This window comes from Hyperolius riggenbachi, chromosome 7, assembly GCF_040937935.1.
Source record: "Hyperolius riggenbachi isolate aHypRig1 chromosome 7, aHypRig1.pri, whole genome shotgun sequence".
Taxonomy (NCBI): Eukaryota; Metazoa; Chordata; class Amphibia; order Anura; family Hyperoliidae; genus Hyperolius; species Hyperolius riggenbachi.
Window position 1 is genome coordinate 324,014,658 of NC_090652.1, and position 14,340 is coordinate 324,028,997.

Consider the following 14,340-nt stretch of genomic DNA (forward strand, 5'->3'; position numbering starts at 1 on the left):
TGGGGGTTACATCTAAAGACCAGTTCTCCACAGCCATACTCACCCTTCCCTCTGCGAAGCTGGGAGTCACATCTAAAGACCAGGTCTCCACAGCCATACTCACCCCTCCCTCAGTCAAGCTGGGGGTTACATCTAAAGACCAGTTCTCCACAGTCATACTCACCCTTCCCTCAGCCAAGCTGGGGGTCACAACTAAAGACCAGGTCTCCGCAGTCATACTCACCCTTCCCTCAGCCAAGCTGGGGATCACATCTAAAGACCAGGTCTCCACAGTCATACTTACCCTTCCCTGAGCCAAGCTGGGGGTCACATCTAAAGACCAGGTCTCCACAGTCATACTCACCCTTCCCTCAGCCAAGCTGGGGGTCACATCTAAAGACCAGGTCTCCACAGTCATACTCACCCTTCCCTCATCCAAGCTGGGAGTCACATCTACAGACCAGGTCTCCACAGTCATACTCACCCTTCCCTCAGCCAAGCTGGGGGTCACATCTAAAGACCAGGTCTCCACAGTCATACTCACCCTTTCCTTAGCCAAGCTGGGGGTCACATCTAAAGACCAGGTCTCCACAGTCATACTTACCCTTCCCTCATCCAAGCTGGGAGTCACATCTACAGACTAGGTCTCCACAGTCATACTCACCCTTCCCTCAGCCAAGCTGGGAGTCTCATCTAAAGACCAGGTCTCCACAACCATACTTACCCTTCCCTCAGCCAAGCTGGAGGTCACATCTAAAGACCAGTTCTCTCATACTCACCCTTCCCTCATCCAAGCTGGAGGTCACACCTAAAGACCAGTTCTCCACAGTCATACTCACCCTTCCCTCATCCAAGCTGGGGGTCACATCTAAAGACCAGGTCTCCACAGTTATACTCACCATTCCCTCAGCCAAGCTGGGGGTCACATCTAAAGACCAGGTCTCACATACTCACCCTTCCCTCGGCCAAGCTGGGAGTCACATCTAAAGACCAGGTCTCCATAGTCATACTTACCCTTCCCTCAGCCAAGCTGGGGGTCACATCTAAATACCAGGTTTCAACAGTCATACTCACCATTCCCTCAGCCAAGCTGGAGGTCACATCTAAATACCAGGTTTCCACAGCCATACTCACCCTTCCCTCAGCCAAGCTGGAGGTCACATCTAAAGATCAGGTCTCCACAGTCATACTCACCCTTCCCTCATCCAAGCTGGAGGTCACACCTAAAGACCAGTTCTCCACAGTCATACTCACCTTTCCCTCAGCCAAGCTGGAGGTCACATCTAAAGACCAGGTCTCCACAGTCATACTCACCCTTCCCTCAGCCAATCTGGGGGTCTCATTTAAAGACCAGGTCTCCACAGTCATACACACCCTTCCCTCAGCCAAGCTGGGGATCACATCTTAAGACCAGTTCTCCATAGTCATACTCGCCCTTCCCTCGGCCAAGCTGGGAGTCACATCTAAAAGACCAGGTCTCACATACTCACCCTTCCCTCAGCCAAGCTGGAAGTCACATCTAAAGACCAGTTCTCCACAGTCATACACACCCTTCCCTCAGCCAAGCTGGGGATCACATCTAAAGACCAGTTCTCCATAGTCATACTCGCCCTTCCCTCGGCCAAGCTGGGAGTCACATCTAAAGACCAGGTCTCCACAGTCATACTCACCCTTCCCTCAGCCAAGCTGGGAGTCACATCTAAAGACCAGGTCTCCACAGTCATACTCACCCTTCCCTCATCCAAGCTGGGAGTCACATCTACAGACTAGGTCTCTACAGTCATACTCACCCTTCCCTCAGCCAAGCTGGGGGTCACATCTAAAGCCCAGGTTTCCACAGTCATACTCACCATTCCCTCAGCCAAGCTGGGGTCACATCTAAAGACCAGGTTTCCACAGTCATACTCACCATTCCCTCAGCCAAGCTGGGGTCACATCTAAATACCAGGTTTCCACAGCCATACTCACCATTCCCTCAGCCAAGCTGGAGGTCACATCTAAATACCAGGTTTCCACAGCCATACTCACCCTTCCCTCAGCCAAGCTGGAGGTCACATCTAAAGACCAGGTCTCCACAGTCATACTCACCCTTCCCTCATCCAAGCTGGAGGTCACACCGAAAGACCAGTTCTCCACAGTCATACTCACCTTTCCCTCAGCCAAGCTGGAGGTCACATCTAAAGACCAGGTCTCCACAGTCATACTCACCCTTCCCTCAGCCAATCTGGGGGTCTCATTTAAAGACCAGGTCTCCACAGTCATAATCACCCTTCCCTCAGTTAAGCTGGGAGTCACATCTAAAGACCAGGTCTCACATACTCACCCTTCCCTCAGCCAAGCTGGAAGTCACATCTAAAGACCAGTTCTCCACAGTCATACACACCCTTCCCTCAGCCAAGCTGGGGATCACATCTAAAGACCAGTTCTCCATAGTCATACTCGCCCTTCCCTCGGCCAAGCTGGGAGTCACATCTAAAGACCAGGTCTCCACAGTCATACTCACCCTTCCCTCAGCCAAGCTGGGAGTCACATCTAAAGACCAGGTCTCCACAGTCATACTCACCCTTCCCTCATCCAAGCTGGGAGTCACATCTACAGACTAGGTCTCTACAGTCATACTCACCCTTCCCTCAGCCAAGCTGGGGGTCACATCTAAAGCCCAGGTTTCGACAGTCATACTCACCATTCCCTCAGCCAAGCTGGGGTCACATCTAAAGACCAGGTTTCCACAGTCATACTCACCATTCCCTCAGCCAAGCTGGGGTCACATCTAAATACCAGGTTTCCACAGCCATACTCACCCTTCCCTCAGTCAAGCCGGGGGTCACATCTAAAGACCAGCTCTCCACAGTCATACTCACCCTTCCCTCAGCCAAGCTGGAAGTCACATCTAAAGACCAGTTCTCCACAGTCATACACACCCTTCCCGCAGCCAAGCTGGGGATCCATCTAAAGACCAGGTCTCCATAGTCATACTCACCCTTCCCTCAGCCAAGCTGGAGGTCACATCTAAAGACCAGGTCTCCACAGTCATACTCACCCTTCCCTCATCCAAGCTGGGGATCACATCTAAAGACTAGGTCTCCATAGTCATACTCACCCTTCCCTCATCCAAGCTGGAGGTCACATCTAAAGACCAGTTCTCCACAGTCATACTCACCCTTCCCTCATCCAAGCTGGGGATCACATCTAAAGACCAGGTCTCCACAGTCATACTCACCCTTCCCTCAGCCAAGCTGGAAGTCACATCTAAAGACCAGGTCTCCATAGTCATACATACCCTTCCCTCATCCAAGCTGGGGATCACATCTAAAGACCAGGTCTCCATAGTCATACTCACCCTTCCCTCAGCCAAGCTGGAGGTCACATCTAAAGACCAGGTCTCCATAGTCATACACACCCTTCCCGCAGCCAAGCTGGGGATCACATCTAAAGACCAGGTCTCCATAGTCATACTCACCCTTCCCTCAGCCAAGCTGGAGGTCACATCTAAAGACCAAGTCTCCACAGCCATACTCATCCTTCTCTCATCCAACCTGGAGGTCACATATAAAGACCAGCTCTCCACAGTCATACTCACCCTTCCCTCGGCCAAGCTGGGGATCACATCTAAAGACCAGGTCTCCATAGTCATACTCACCCTTCCCTCAGCCAAGCTGGGAGTCACATCTAAAGACCAGTTCTCCACAGTCATACTCACCCTTCCCTCATCCAATCTGGGGGTCACATCTAGAGACCAGGTCTCCACAGTCATAATCACCCTTCTCTCTGCACTCTGTGGATTATTTTCTGCTTCTCCAGACTCTCTGGTCACTTGGGCCTACCATATTCTTTGATTTTCCTCTTGGTTGGATGTTCCTTCACTGTCTCATTTCAATTTCAATTTAAATACCAAATCATTGTGCACACACTAGACAAAACTTCTAACCCTAACCCCAGGCATATTGTGCTCCCCTCCCATTAGTCTATTGTGCACTTCCTCCCCACTCCATAGCAACAGTACACCTCGCTTAACTGCAGGTGAGGGACTTGTCTGTGTGAGCTTCTGGTCGCTGTTACCATAGAGCTAGACTGCTGATCTCCACAGGTGACAGCAATCCTCCCCACAATCTCTGTCTATCGGTGTACCACAAGGTTCCCTTCTTGGGCCCCTTCACTTCTACATCTATACTAGGACAATTAATACGCTCTTTCAGTTTCCAGTATCCCCTCTACACTGATGACACACAAATCTAATTCTCAGTTCCAGATCCCTCTGCACCATTATCCCCGATAATCAATGACTGTCTGTCTGCTGTCTCTCCGTACATGTCATCCCGCCTCTCCATTCATCCCATATCTTTATTGACAAGCAGATGACCACACAGGGGACAGCAGCAGACGGCCTTACCTTGCAGTGGACTCGGATGCAGTCGTAGTAATATCGCCACTCATCAGGGATGAAGTTGACCTGGACGGTGAGAGCCAAGCCAGGCACCAGCCTATTCTGTGAAGGACACACAGACCAGGTCAGAGAGCCGCCATATAACCAACCTACAATTATCTGCTGGACATGAAGCTCAGAAAGTCCCGCTCCTTACTGGTAGCTGTGTTTCGGCCAGTCCTCGAGGACGGATCTTGCTGAGATAATGATTGACCCTCCCTCAGTGGGAACACCTGTAGAGACTCGAACACATGCGCACCTATTCCACCCAACTATCTCCAAACATGGTCTCTTGGCAGAGAGTTGGGCGTGTGAACGTGTAACAAACGACTAGATGAGTGAATGGCAACAGGCAGTTTGCCCGATCCAACAAGCGGATCGACTACATGACCGTTGGTCTGGATATCGTGCAGCTGGTCATTCAATGACTTGTACTTGTTTTGAACGCAGCCATATAGTGCAGTCTGTTGTTTGCTTGTGTACGCAGTGTGTACGCAGTGTGCAAATGAGTTGGTTGTTGCGCGGAACACACAAGTCATGCAATCGCTTGGTCGTGTGGTCAGTCATGTCGGTTGCTGTGCAGAAAAGTTGAACGTGTGCACAGGCCTTAAAGCGGATCCAAGATGAAGAGCTAACTATAACTTGCCTATATATCTTATATAAAGTTTAGATAGAAATCACAGCAAATCTAGCTGCAAACAGCTTCAACAGTTTATGATTATTTCTTCCTATGATACAATGAGAGCAGCCCTGTTCTGCTTGTGATCATTACACACAGGCAAGCTGATCTGCATCTCCACCCCTCAGCCTGTGAAAATGTATCTCCCCTCTCCTACTCCCTCCTCCCCTCTACCTCTGAATTCTCTGGCCAGTAACACCGCCTGTGCCAAGGCACAAGGCACTGTGAAAAAGCTGTGGGCGAGGCTTGTTTAGTTTATAGGGAATTAGAGTATTAAAACAAAAACAAAAAAAGTATTTGGCTTGAGGAATGCCCTATAAACTATAGGAAAGGAACATAATTATGCAATGAGTAAAAGTTTATCTCAGATCCACTTTAACCACTTGCCGACCGCCCACAGCCCATGGGCGGCGACAAAGTGGACGCCTAAAGGACCGCAATACGCCTTCAGGCGGCGCGTCCTTTAGGCATGCCGGGGGAGCGATCGCGTCATTGATGACGCGCGCTTCCCCCGGCAACTGGCTCCGCCCACCCGCCGTAACATCCCGCCGGCCATACGGAAGCGCCGGCGGGATGTTAACCCCGCGATCGCCGCTACAAAGTGTATAATACACTTTGTAATGTATACAAAGTGTATTATACAGGCTGCCTCCTGCCCTGGTGGTCCCAGTGTCCGAGGGACCACCAGGGCAGGCTGCAGCCACCCTAGTCTGCACCCAAACACACTGATCTGCCCCCCCCGCCCACTGATCGCCCACAGCACCCCTCAGACCCCCCCCTGCCCACCCCCCAGACCCCTGTTTGCACCCAATCACCCCCCTAATAACCCATCAATCACTCCCTGTCACTATCTGTCAACGCTATTTTTTTTTTATCCCCCCCTGCCCCCTCCTGATCACCCCCCCACCCCTCAGATTCTCCCCAGACCCCCCCCCCCTGTGTACTGTATGCATCTATCTTCCCTGATAACCTGTCAATCACCCGTCAATCACCCATCAATCACCCATCAATCACCCCCTGTCACTGCCACCCAACAATCAGCCCCTAACCTGCCCCTTGCGGGCAATCTGATCACCCACCCACACCAATAGATCGCCCGCAGATCCGACATCAGATCACCTCCCAAATCCATTGTTTACATCTATTCTCTCCTCTAAACACCCACTAATTACCCATCAATCACCCCCTATCACCACCTGTCACTTTTACCTATCAGATCAGACCCTAATCTGCCCCTTGCGGGCACCCAATCACCCGCCAACACGCTCAGATTGCCCTCTGACCCCCCCTTATCAATTCGCCAGTGCATTAATTACATCTGTTCTTCCCTGTAATAACCCACTGATCACCTGTCAATCACCTGCCAATCACCTATCACCCATCAATCACCCCCTGTCACTGCCACCCATCAATCAGCCCCTAACCTGCCCCTTGCGGGCAATCTGATCACCCACCCACACCATTAGATCGCCCGCAAACCCGCCGTCAGATTACCTCCCAAATGTATTGTTTACATCTGTTATCTTCTCTAAACACCCACTAATTACCCATCAATCACCCATCAATCACCCCCTATCACCACCTGTCACTGTTACCTATCAGATCAGACCCTAAGCTGCCCCTTGCGGGCACCCAATCACCCGCCCACACGCTCAGATTGCCCTCAGACCCCCCCCCCCCTTATCAATTCACCAGTGCATTAATTACATCTGTCCTTGCCTGTAATAACCCACTGATCACCTGTCAATCACCTGCCAATCACCTATCACCCATCAATCACCCCCTGTCACTGCCACCCAACAATCAGCCCCTAACCTGCCCCTTGCGGGCAAACTGATCACCCACCCACACCAATAGATCGCCCGCAGATCCGACATCAGATCACCACCCAAGCGCAGTGTTTCCATCTATTCTCTCCTCTAAACACTCACTAATTACCCATCAATCACCCATCAATCACCCCCTATCACCACCTGTCACTGTTACCCATCAGATCAGACCCTAATCTGCCCCTTGCGGGCACCCAATCACCCGCCTACACGCTCAGATTGCCCTCAGACCCCCCCTTATCAATTCGCCAGGGCATTATTTACATCTGTCCTTCCCTGTAATAACCCACTGATCACCTGTCAATCACCTGTCAATCACCCATCAATCACCCCCTGTCACTGCCACCCATCAATCACCCCTGTCACTGCCACCCATCAATCAGCCCCTAACCTGCCCCTTGCGGGCAAACTGATCACCCACCCACACCAATAGATCGCCCGCAGATCCGACATCAGATCACCACCCAAGCGCAGTGTTTCCATCTATTCTCTCCTCTAAACACCCACTAGTTACCCATCAATCACCCCCTATCACCACCTGTCACTGTTACCCATCAGATCAGACCCTAATCTGCCCCTTGCGGGCACCCAATCACCCGCCTACACGCTCAGATTGCCCTCAGACCCCCCCTTATCAATTCGCCAGGGCATTATTTACATCTGTCCTTCCCTGTAATAACCCACTGATCACCTGTCAATCACCTATCAATCACCCATCAATCACCCCCTGTCACTGCCACCCATCAATCACCCGCTGTCACTGCCACCCATCAATCAGCCCCTAACCTGCCCCTTGCGGGCAATCTGATCACCCACCCACACCAATAGATCGCCCGCAGATCCGACGTCCGATCACCTCCCAAGTGCAGTGTTCACATCTGTTCTCTACCCTAAACACCCACTAATTACCCATCAATCACCCCCTGTCACTGCTACCTATCAGATTAGACCCCTATCTGCCCCTAGGGCACTCAATCACCCGCCCACAGCCTCAGAATGCCCTCAGACCCCAGCCCTGATCACCTCGCCAGTGCATTGCTTGCATCTATTCCCCCCTCTAATCACACCTTGAGACACCCATCAATCACCTCCTGTCACCCCCTAGCACACCTACCCATCAGATCAGGCCCTAATTTGCCCCGTGTGGGCTCCTGATCACTCGGCCAAACCCTCAGATCCCCCTCAGACTCCCTTCCGATCACCTCCCCAGTGCATTGATTGCATCTATTTTCCCCTCTAACCACCCCCTGAGACACCCATCAATCACCTCCTGTCACCCCCCTAGCACTCCTATCCATCAGATCAGGCCCAATACAACCTGTCATCTAAAAGGCCACCCTGCTTATGACCGGTTCCACAAAATTCGCCCCCTCATAGACCACCTGTCATCAAAATTTGCAGATGCTTATACCCCTGAACATTCATTTTGAGACATTTGGTTTCCAGACTACTCACGGTTTTGGGCCCGTAAAATGCCAGGGCGGTATAGGAACCCCACAAGTGACCCCATTTTAGAAAAAAAGACACCCCAAGGTATTCTGTTAGGTGTATAACGAGTTCATAGAAGATTTTATTTTTTGTCAAAAGTTAGCGGAAATTGATTTTTATTGGGTTTTTTTCACAAAGTGTCATTTTTCACTAACTTGTGACAAAAAATAAAATCTTCTATGAACTCGCCATACACCTAACGGAATACCTTGGGGTGTCTTCTTTCTAAAATGGGGTCACTTGTGGGGTTCCTATACTGCCCTGGCATTTTAGGGGCCCTAAACCGCGAGGAGTAGTCTAGAAAACAAATGCCTCAAAATGACCCGTGAATAGAACGTTGGGCCCCTTAGCGCACCTAGGCTGCAAAAAAGTGTCACACATGTGGTACCGCCGTACTCAGGAAAAGTAGTATAATGTGTTTTGGGGTGTATTTTTACACATACCCATGCTGGGTGGGAGAAATTTCTATGTAAATGGTCAATTGTGTGTAAAACAAATCAAACAATTGTCATTTACAGAGATATTTCTCCCACTTAGCATGGGTATGTGTAAAAATACACCCCAAAACACATTATACTACTTCTCCTGAGTACGGCGGTACCACATGTGTGGCACTTTTTTACACCCTAAGTACGCTAAGGGGCCCAAAGTCCAATGAGTACCTTTAGGATTTCACAGGTCATTTTGCGACATTTGGTTTCAAGACTACTCCTCACGGTTTAGGGCCCCTAAAATGCCAGGGCAGTATAGTAACCCCACAAATGACCCCATTCTAGAAAGAAGACACCCAAAGGTATTCCGTTAGGAGTATGGTGAGTTCATAGAAGATTTTATTTTTTGTCAAAAGTTAGCGGAAAATTGATTTTTATTGTTTTTTTCACAAAGTGTCATTTTCCACTAACTTGTGACAAAAAATAAAATCTTCTATGAACTCACCATACTCCTAACGGAATACCTTGGGGTGTCTTCTTTCTAAAATGGGGTCATTTGTGGGGTTCCTATACTGAACTGGCATTTTAGGGGCCCTAAACCGTGAGGAGTAGTCTGGAAATCAAATTTCGCAAAATGACCTGTGAAATCCTAAAGGTACTCATTGGACTTTGGGCCCTTTAGCGCAGTTAGGGTGCAAAAAAGTGCCACACATGTGGTATTGCCATACTCGGGAGAAGTAGTACAATGTGTTTTGGGGTGTATTTTTACACATACCCATGCTGGGTGGGAGAAATACCTCTGTAAATGACAATCTTTTGATTTTTTTACACACAATTGTCCATTTACAGAGTTATTTCTCCCACCCAGCATGGGTATGTGTAAAAATACACCCCAAAACACATTGTACTACTTCTCCTGAGTACGGCGATACCACATGTGTGGCACTTTTTTGCACCCTAACTGCGCTAAAGGGCCCAAAGTCCAATGAGTACCTTTAGGATTTCACAGGTCATTTTGCGGAATTTGATTTCCAGACTACTCCTCACGGTTTAGGGCCCCTAAAATGCCAGGGCAGTATAGGAACCCCACAAATGACCCCATTTTAGAAAGAAGACACCTCAAGGTATTCCGTTAGGAGTATGGTGAGTTCATAGAAGATTTTATTTTTTGTCACAAGTTAGTGGAAAATGACACTTTGTGAAAAAAACAATAAAAATCAATTTTCCGCTAACTTTTGACAAAAAATAAAATCTTCTATGAACTCACCATACTCCTAACGGAATACCTTGGGGTGGCTTCTTTCTAAAATGGGATCATTTGTGGGGTTCCTATACTGCCCTGGCATTTTAGGGGCCCTAAACCGTGAGGAGTAGTCTGGAAATCAAATTCCGCAAAATGACTTGTGAAATCCTAAAGGTACTCATTGGACTTTGGGCCCTTTAGCGCAGTTAGGGTGCAAAAAAGTGCAACACATGTGGTATCGCCGTACTCGGGAGAAGTAGTACAATGTGTTTTGGGGTGTATTTTTACACATACCCATGCTGGGTGGGAGAAATAACTCTGTAAATGGACAATTGTGTGTAAAAAAAATGAAAAAATTGTCATTTACAGAGATATTTCTCCCACCCAGCATGGGTATGTGTAAAAATACACCCCAAAACACATTCTACTACTTCTCTTGAGTACGGCAATACCACATGTGTGGCACTTTTTTGCAGCCTAACTGCGCTAAGGGGCCCAAAGTCCAATGAGCACCTTTAGGCTTTACAGGGGTGCTTACAAATTAGCACCCCTCAAAATGCGAGGACAGTAAACACACCCCACAAATGACCCCATTTTGGAAAGTAGACACTTCAAAGTATTCAGAGGGTCGCATGGTGAGTCCGTGGCAGATTTCATTTTTTTTTGTCGCAAGTTAGAAGAAATGGATTCTTTTTTTTTTTCTTTTTTTTTGTCACAAAGTGTCATTTTCCGCTTACTTGTGACAAAAAATAATATCTTCTATGAACTCACTATGCCTCTCAGTGAATACTTTGGGATGTCTTCTTTCCAAAATGGGGTCATTTGGGGGGTATTTATACTATTCTGGAATTCTAGCCCCTCATGAAACATGACAGGGGGTCAGAAAAGTCATAGATGCTTGAAAATGGCAAAATTCACTTTTTGCACCATAGTTTGTAAACGCTATAACTTTTACCCAAACCAATAAATATACACTGAATGGTTTTTTTTTAATCAAAAACATGTTTGTCCACATTTTTCGCGCTGCATGTATACAGAAATTTTACTTTATTTGAAAATTGTCAGCACAGAAAGTTAAAAAAATCATTTTTTTGCCAAAATTCATGTCTTTTTTGATGAATATAATAAAAAGTAAAAATCGCAGGAGCAATCAAATAGCACCAAAAGAAAGCTTTATTAGTGACAAGAAAAGGAGCCAAAAATCATTTAGGTGGTAGTGAAAGCTGCAGTGGTCTGAATGGAAAAAAAGTGGCCGGTCCTTAAGGGGTAGAAAGACTGTGGTCCTCAAGTGGTTAAGGGTAAAATTAACTGACATCATTGCCTATGAGTACTGACTCCTCCCCTTAGTTTGAAGACATAAAAACCCTTCACCACAGTATTAGTGCATTATAGATTAAAAAAAAACAAAACAAAAAAAAACACCTAGTGTAGGGTTGGGAACTAAGCAGTTGTCCTGGAGGACTCGCCGAAACACGGTTACCGGTAAGTAGCTGTGACTTTCTCCCATCGTCCTCCAGGACAGCTCCTGCTGAGACCAGCGATAAATGCTTGGAGCACCTTGTGTCCAAAACTCTATTCCTGCTTGACAACAATCCGACTCGATAATGCCTTATGAAGGTCCTACGAGAGGACCACACTGCTGCCCTAAAGATTTGCTCCAAGGATGCTCCAGATGTCTCTGCTCAGGAAGCGGTCACTGTCCTGGTGGAGTGGTCTGTTACTCTTGATGGAATAACTGCTGCTGAACTTCTGTAAGCCCAAGATATCACCTTGCTATTGAGCCTAAAGATGCCTGCAAGCCTCTAGAGCAGTGGTCCTCAAACTAAGGCCCTCGGGCCGAATGCGGCCCCCTGAAGCTATTTCACTGGTCCCACACTTTCAAAATGTATTACTTATAGATGTGGTTCGTGGCATCTTTAAATATTTGCAGCCTGCATATAGAATAGCAGTGTACCACCCTGTAACACAGCAAATTTTTGCAGCAAAAATATTGATTTTTTTTTTATTTATTTTTTTGCGGTGAAAACTGTTGTGGTCTGTGTTGAAGTACAAATAACTTTTTTTTTTTTTTTTTTTTGCAGTAAAAATACCAATTCTTTTTTTTTTTTTTTTTTTTTTTGCAGAAACTGCAAAAATAAAAGCTTTTTTGTGTGAAAATTTCTCGAAATTAAAAATAGCATTTTCGATGCGAAAATGGCTTTGACAAAAATTTGCAAGCAACACTGTTAACAGGTAATTGTTTATACTACCTAGGCTCAATGTAATGCTTTCTACATCATTTCACATATACTCTGGCCCCTCAGCAGTCTGAAGTATGTTGACACGGCCCTTGACCGAAAAAGTTTGGGGACCCCTGCTCTAGAGTCCCATGTATATGATAGTAATACTATACTATAATGTATTATAATAGTAATCCAATGAGGACTATATTCTAAATTATTATTATTATTATTGATTTATAAAGCGCCAACATATTCTGTGGCGCTGTACAAAGTAAGAAACAAACATGAGGTACATAATAATACAGACAATGGTGTACACTAATATACAAGATACATAATTACTGACAAAATACAAACAATGATACAAAATACAAAATATAGAATTGGTTAAGACAGTGATAAAATTAACATGATTAATAAAATGTATAATGGTTACTGTGACGGTTCCGAGACCACAGAGCCCAGAGACACAGCGTATAGCGGCAGATTAAACAAAACCCGACTGGCGGGGCATTTATTGGTCACACAGTTCACACAAAAAGTTCACAATATTACTATATAATCCACAAGGGAGTGTCACAGATTCCCCCTACCAAGCAGTCACAATTCCCAGCTTCGCAGGCAAAGCAACATAAGTCCCAAAGTTCCAGTAACTCCACCAATAGAAGGTGCACAACAGCTCCCAACAGTCCCAATAGATGCAGTTCTCATCAGTCCCAATATCCAGTAGACATCCGACAAGTCTACACGACCAGATGCAGGTGAGATACACCAGTCCACAGTCCAGGGCCTCAGGACACTAAGTTCAGCACATCCTATCTGTGTCCTGGCCGCATGGGGAATTCTCCTGGCTCACAACAGATCCAGTGAGCTGCTCTCCCTTCCCCAGACACAATCCAACTCCTTTCCATGAGGTACAAACATGAAACCAGCTCTGCTCTGAGGTGCCTAGCTGTCTGCCTCCTGCTGAGAGCCAAGCACTCAGCAGCCTAAATAGTGAATGGCCTTAGGCTGATAAGGTGTATCTCTGATGTCTCCAGAGCTTGGGGGGGAAGGTGAGCCTTCTATGGGACAACAAATACAGTACTGTACATTAGAGTCTGCAATCCTAATCCAATCATCCATTGTCACAGTTACCAAGACACAAAAGGGGGAGAGAGCCCTGCCCTTGCGAGCTTACAATCTAAATAAGTCACTACTGCTTGTCTGACGTCTAGAATGTTCTCATTACTTTCTCTGGCATTCTGAGGATCTGAAGAAAAAGAGGACACAACTATCTCCTGTGTTCTATGAAAGGCTGTTGCTACCTTTGGTAGATAAGAGGGATGTGGTCTGAATACTCCTCTGTCAGAATGAATTACCATACAGTATATGGGTCCTTCATGGGAAGAGCCTGAATATGTCTCGTTCCTCTAGCCGATGTGATAGCCACTCAGAAAGCTACCTTTAAAGAGAATCTGTATTGTTAAAATCACACAAAAGTAAACATACCAGTGCGTTAGGGGACATCTCCTATTACCCTCTGTCACAATTTCGCCGCTCCTCGCCGCATTAAAAGTGGTTAAAAACAGTTTTAAAAAGTTTGTTTGTAAACAAACAAAATGGCCACCAAAAAAGGAAGTAGGTTGATGTACAGCATGTCCACACATAGAAAATACATCCATACACAAGCAGGCTGTATACAGCCTTACTTCTGAATCTCAAGAGATCATTTGTGTGTTTCTTTCCCCCTGCATCTCTCATGCACTGACGTTTCAGGCTGCTCTTTTCTTCCTGCAAACAGCTTTGCCCTTGTTTGTAATTCCTCAGTATGTGAAAGCCCAGCCAGCTCAGAGGACGATTTATCCAGCTGATTAGAGCAGCTTCTCTCTTCTCTCTTATCTAAATAACACACAGGCAGTGTGCATAGAGGGGCCAGGAAGTGTGAGTTCATAGCAGAACCACAACACTGAAGAACTTGGCAGCCTTCCAGACACAGGCCGACAAGTCTGACAGGGGAAAGATACATTGATTTATTACAGAGACTGTGATAGCAGAAAGTGCTGC

The 14,340-nt window shown here is 47.1% G+C and overlaps 1 protein-coding gene across 1 annotated transcript in view; it reads right to left on the reverse strand.

The window, feature by feature from the left end:
- CFAP221 (cilia and flagella associated protein 221) overlaps positions 1 to 14,340 on the reverse strand; it is a 169,069-nt gene that overhangs the window by 118,660 nt on the left and 36,069 nt on the right. Inside the window, exon 5 of the mRNA XM_068246325.1 lies at positions 4,370 to 4,465. Within this exon, the coding sequence (XP_068102426.1) occupies positions 4,370 to 4,465 (96 nt within the window). The remainder of the gene's footprint in view (positions 1 to 4,369; positions 4,466 to 14,340) is intronic.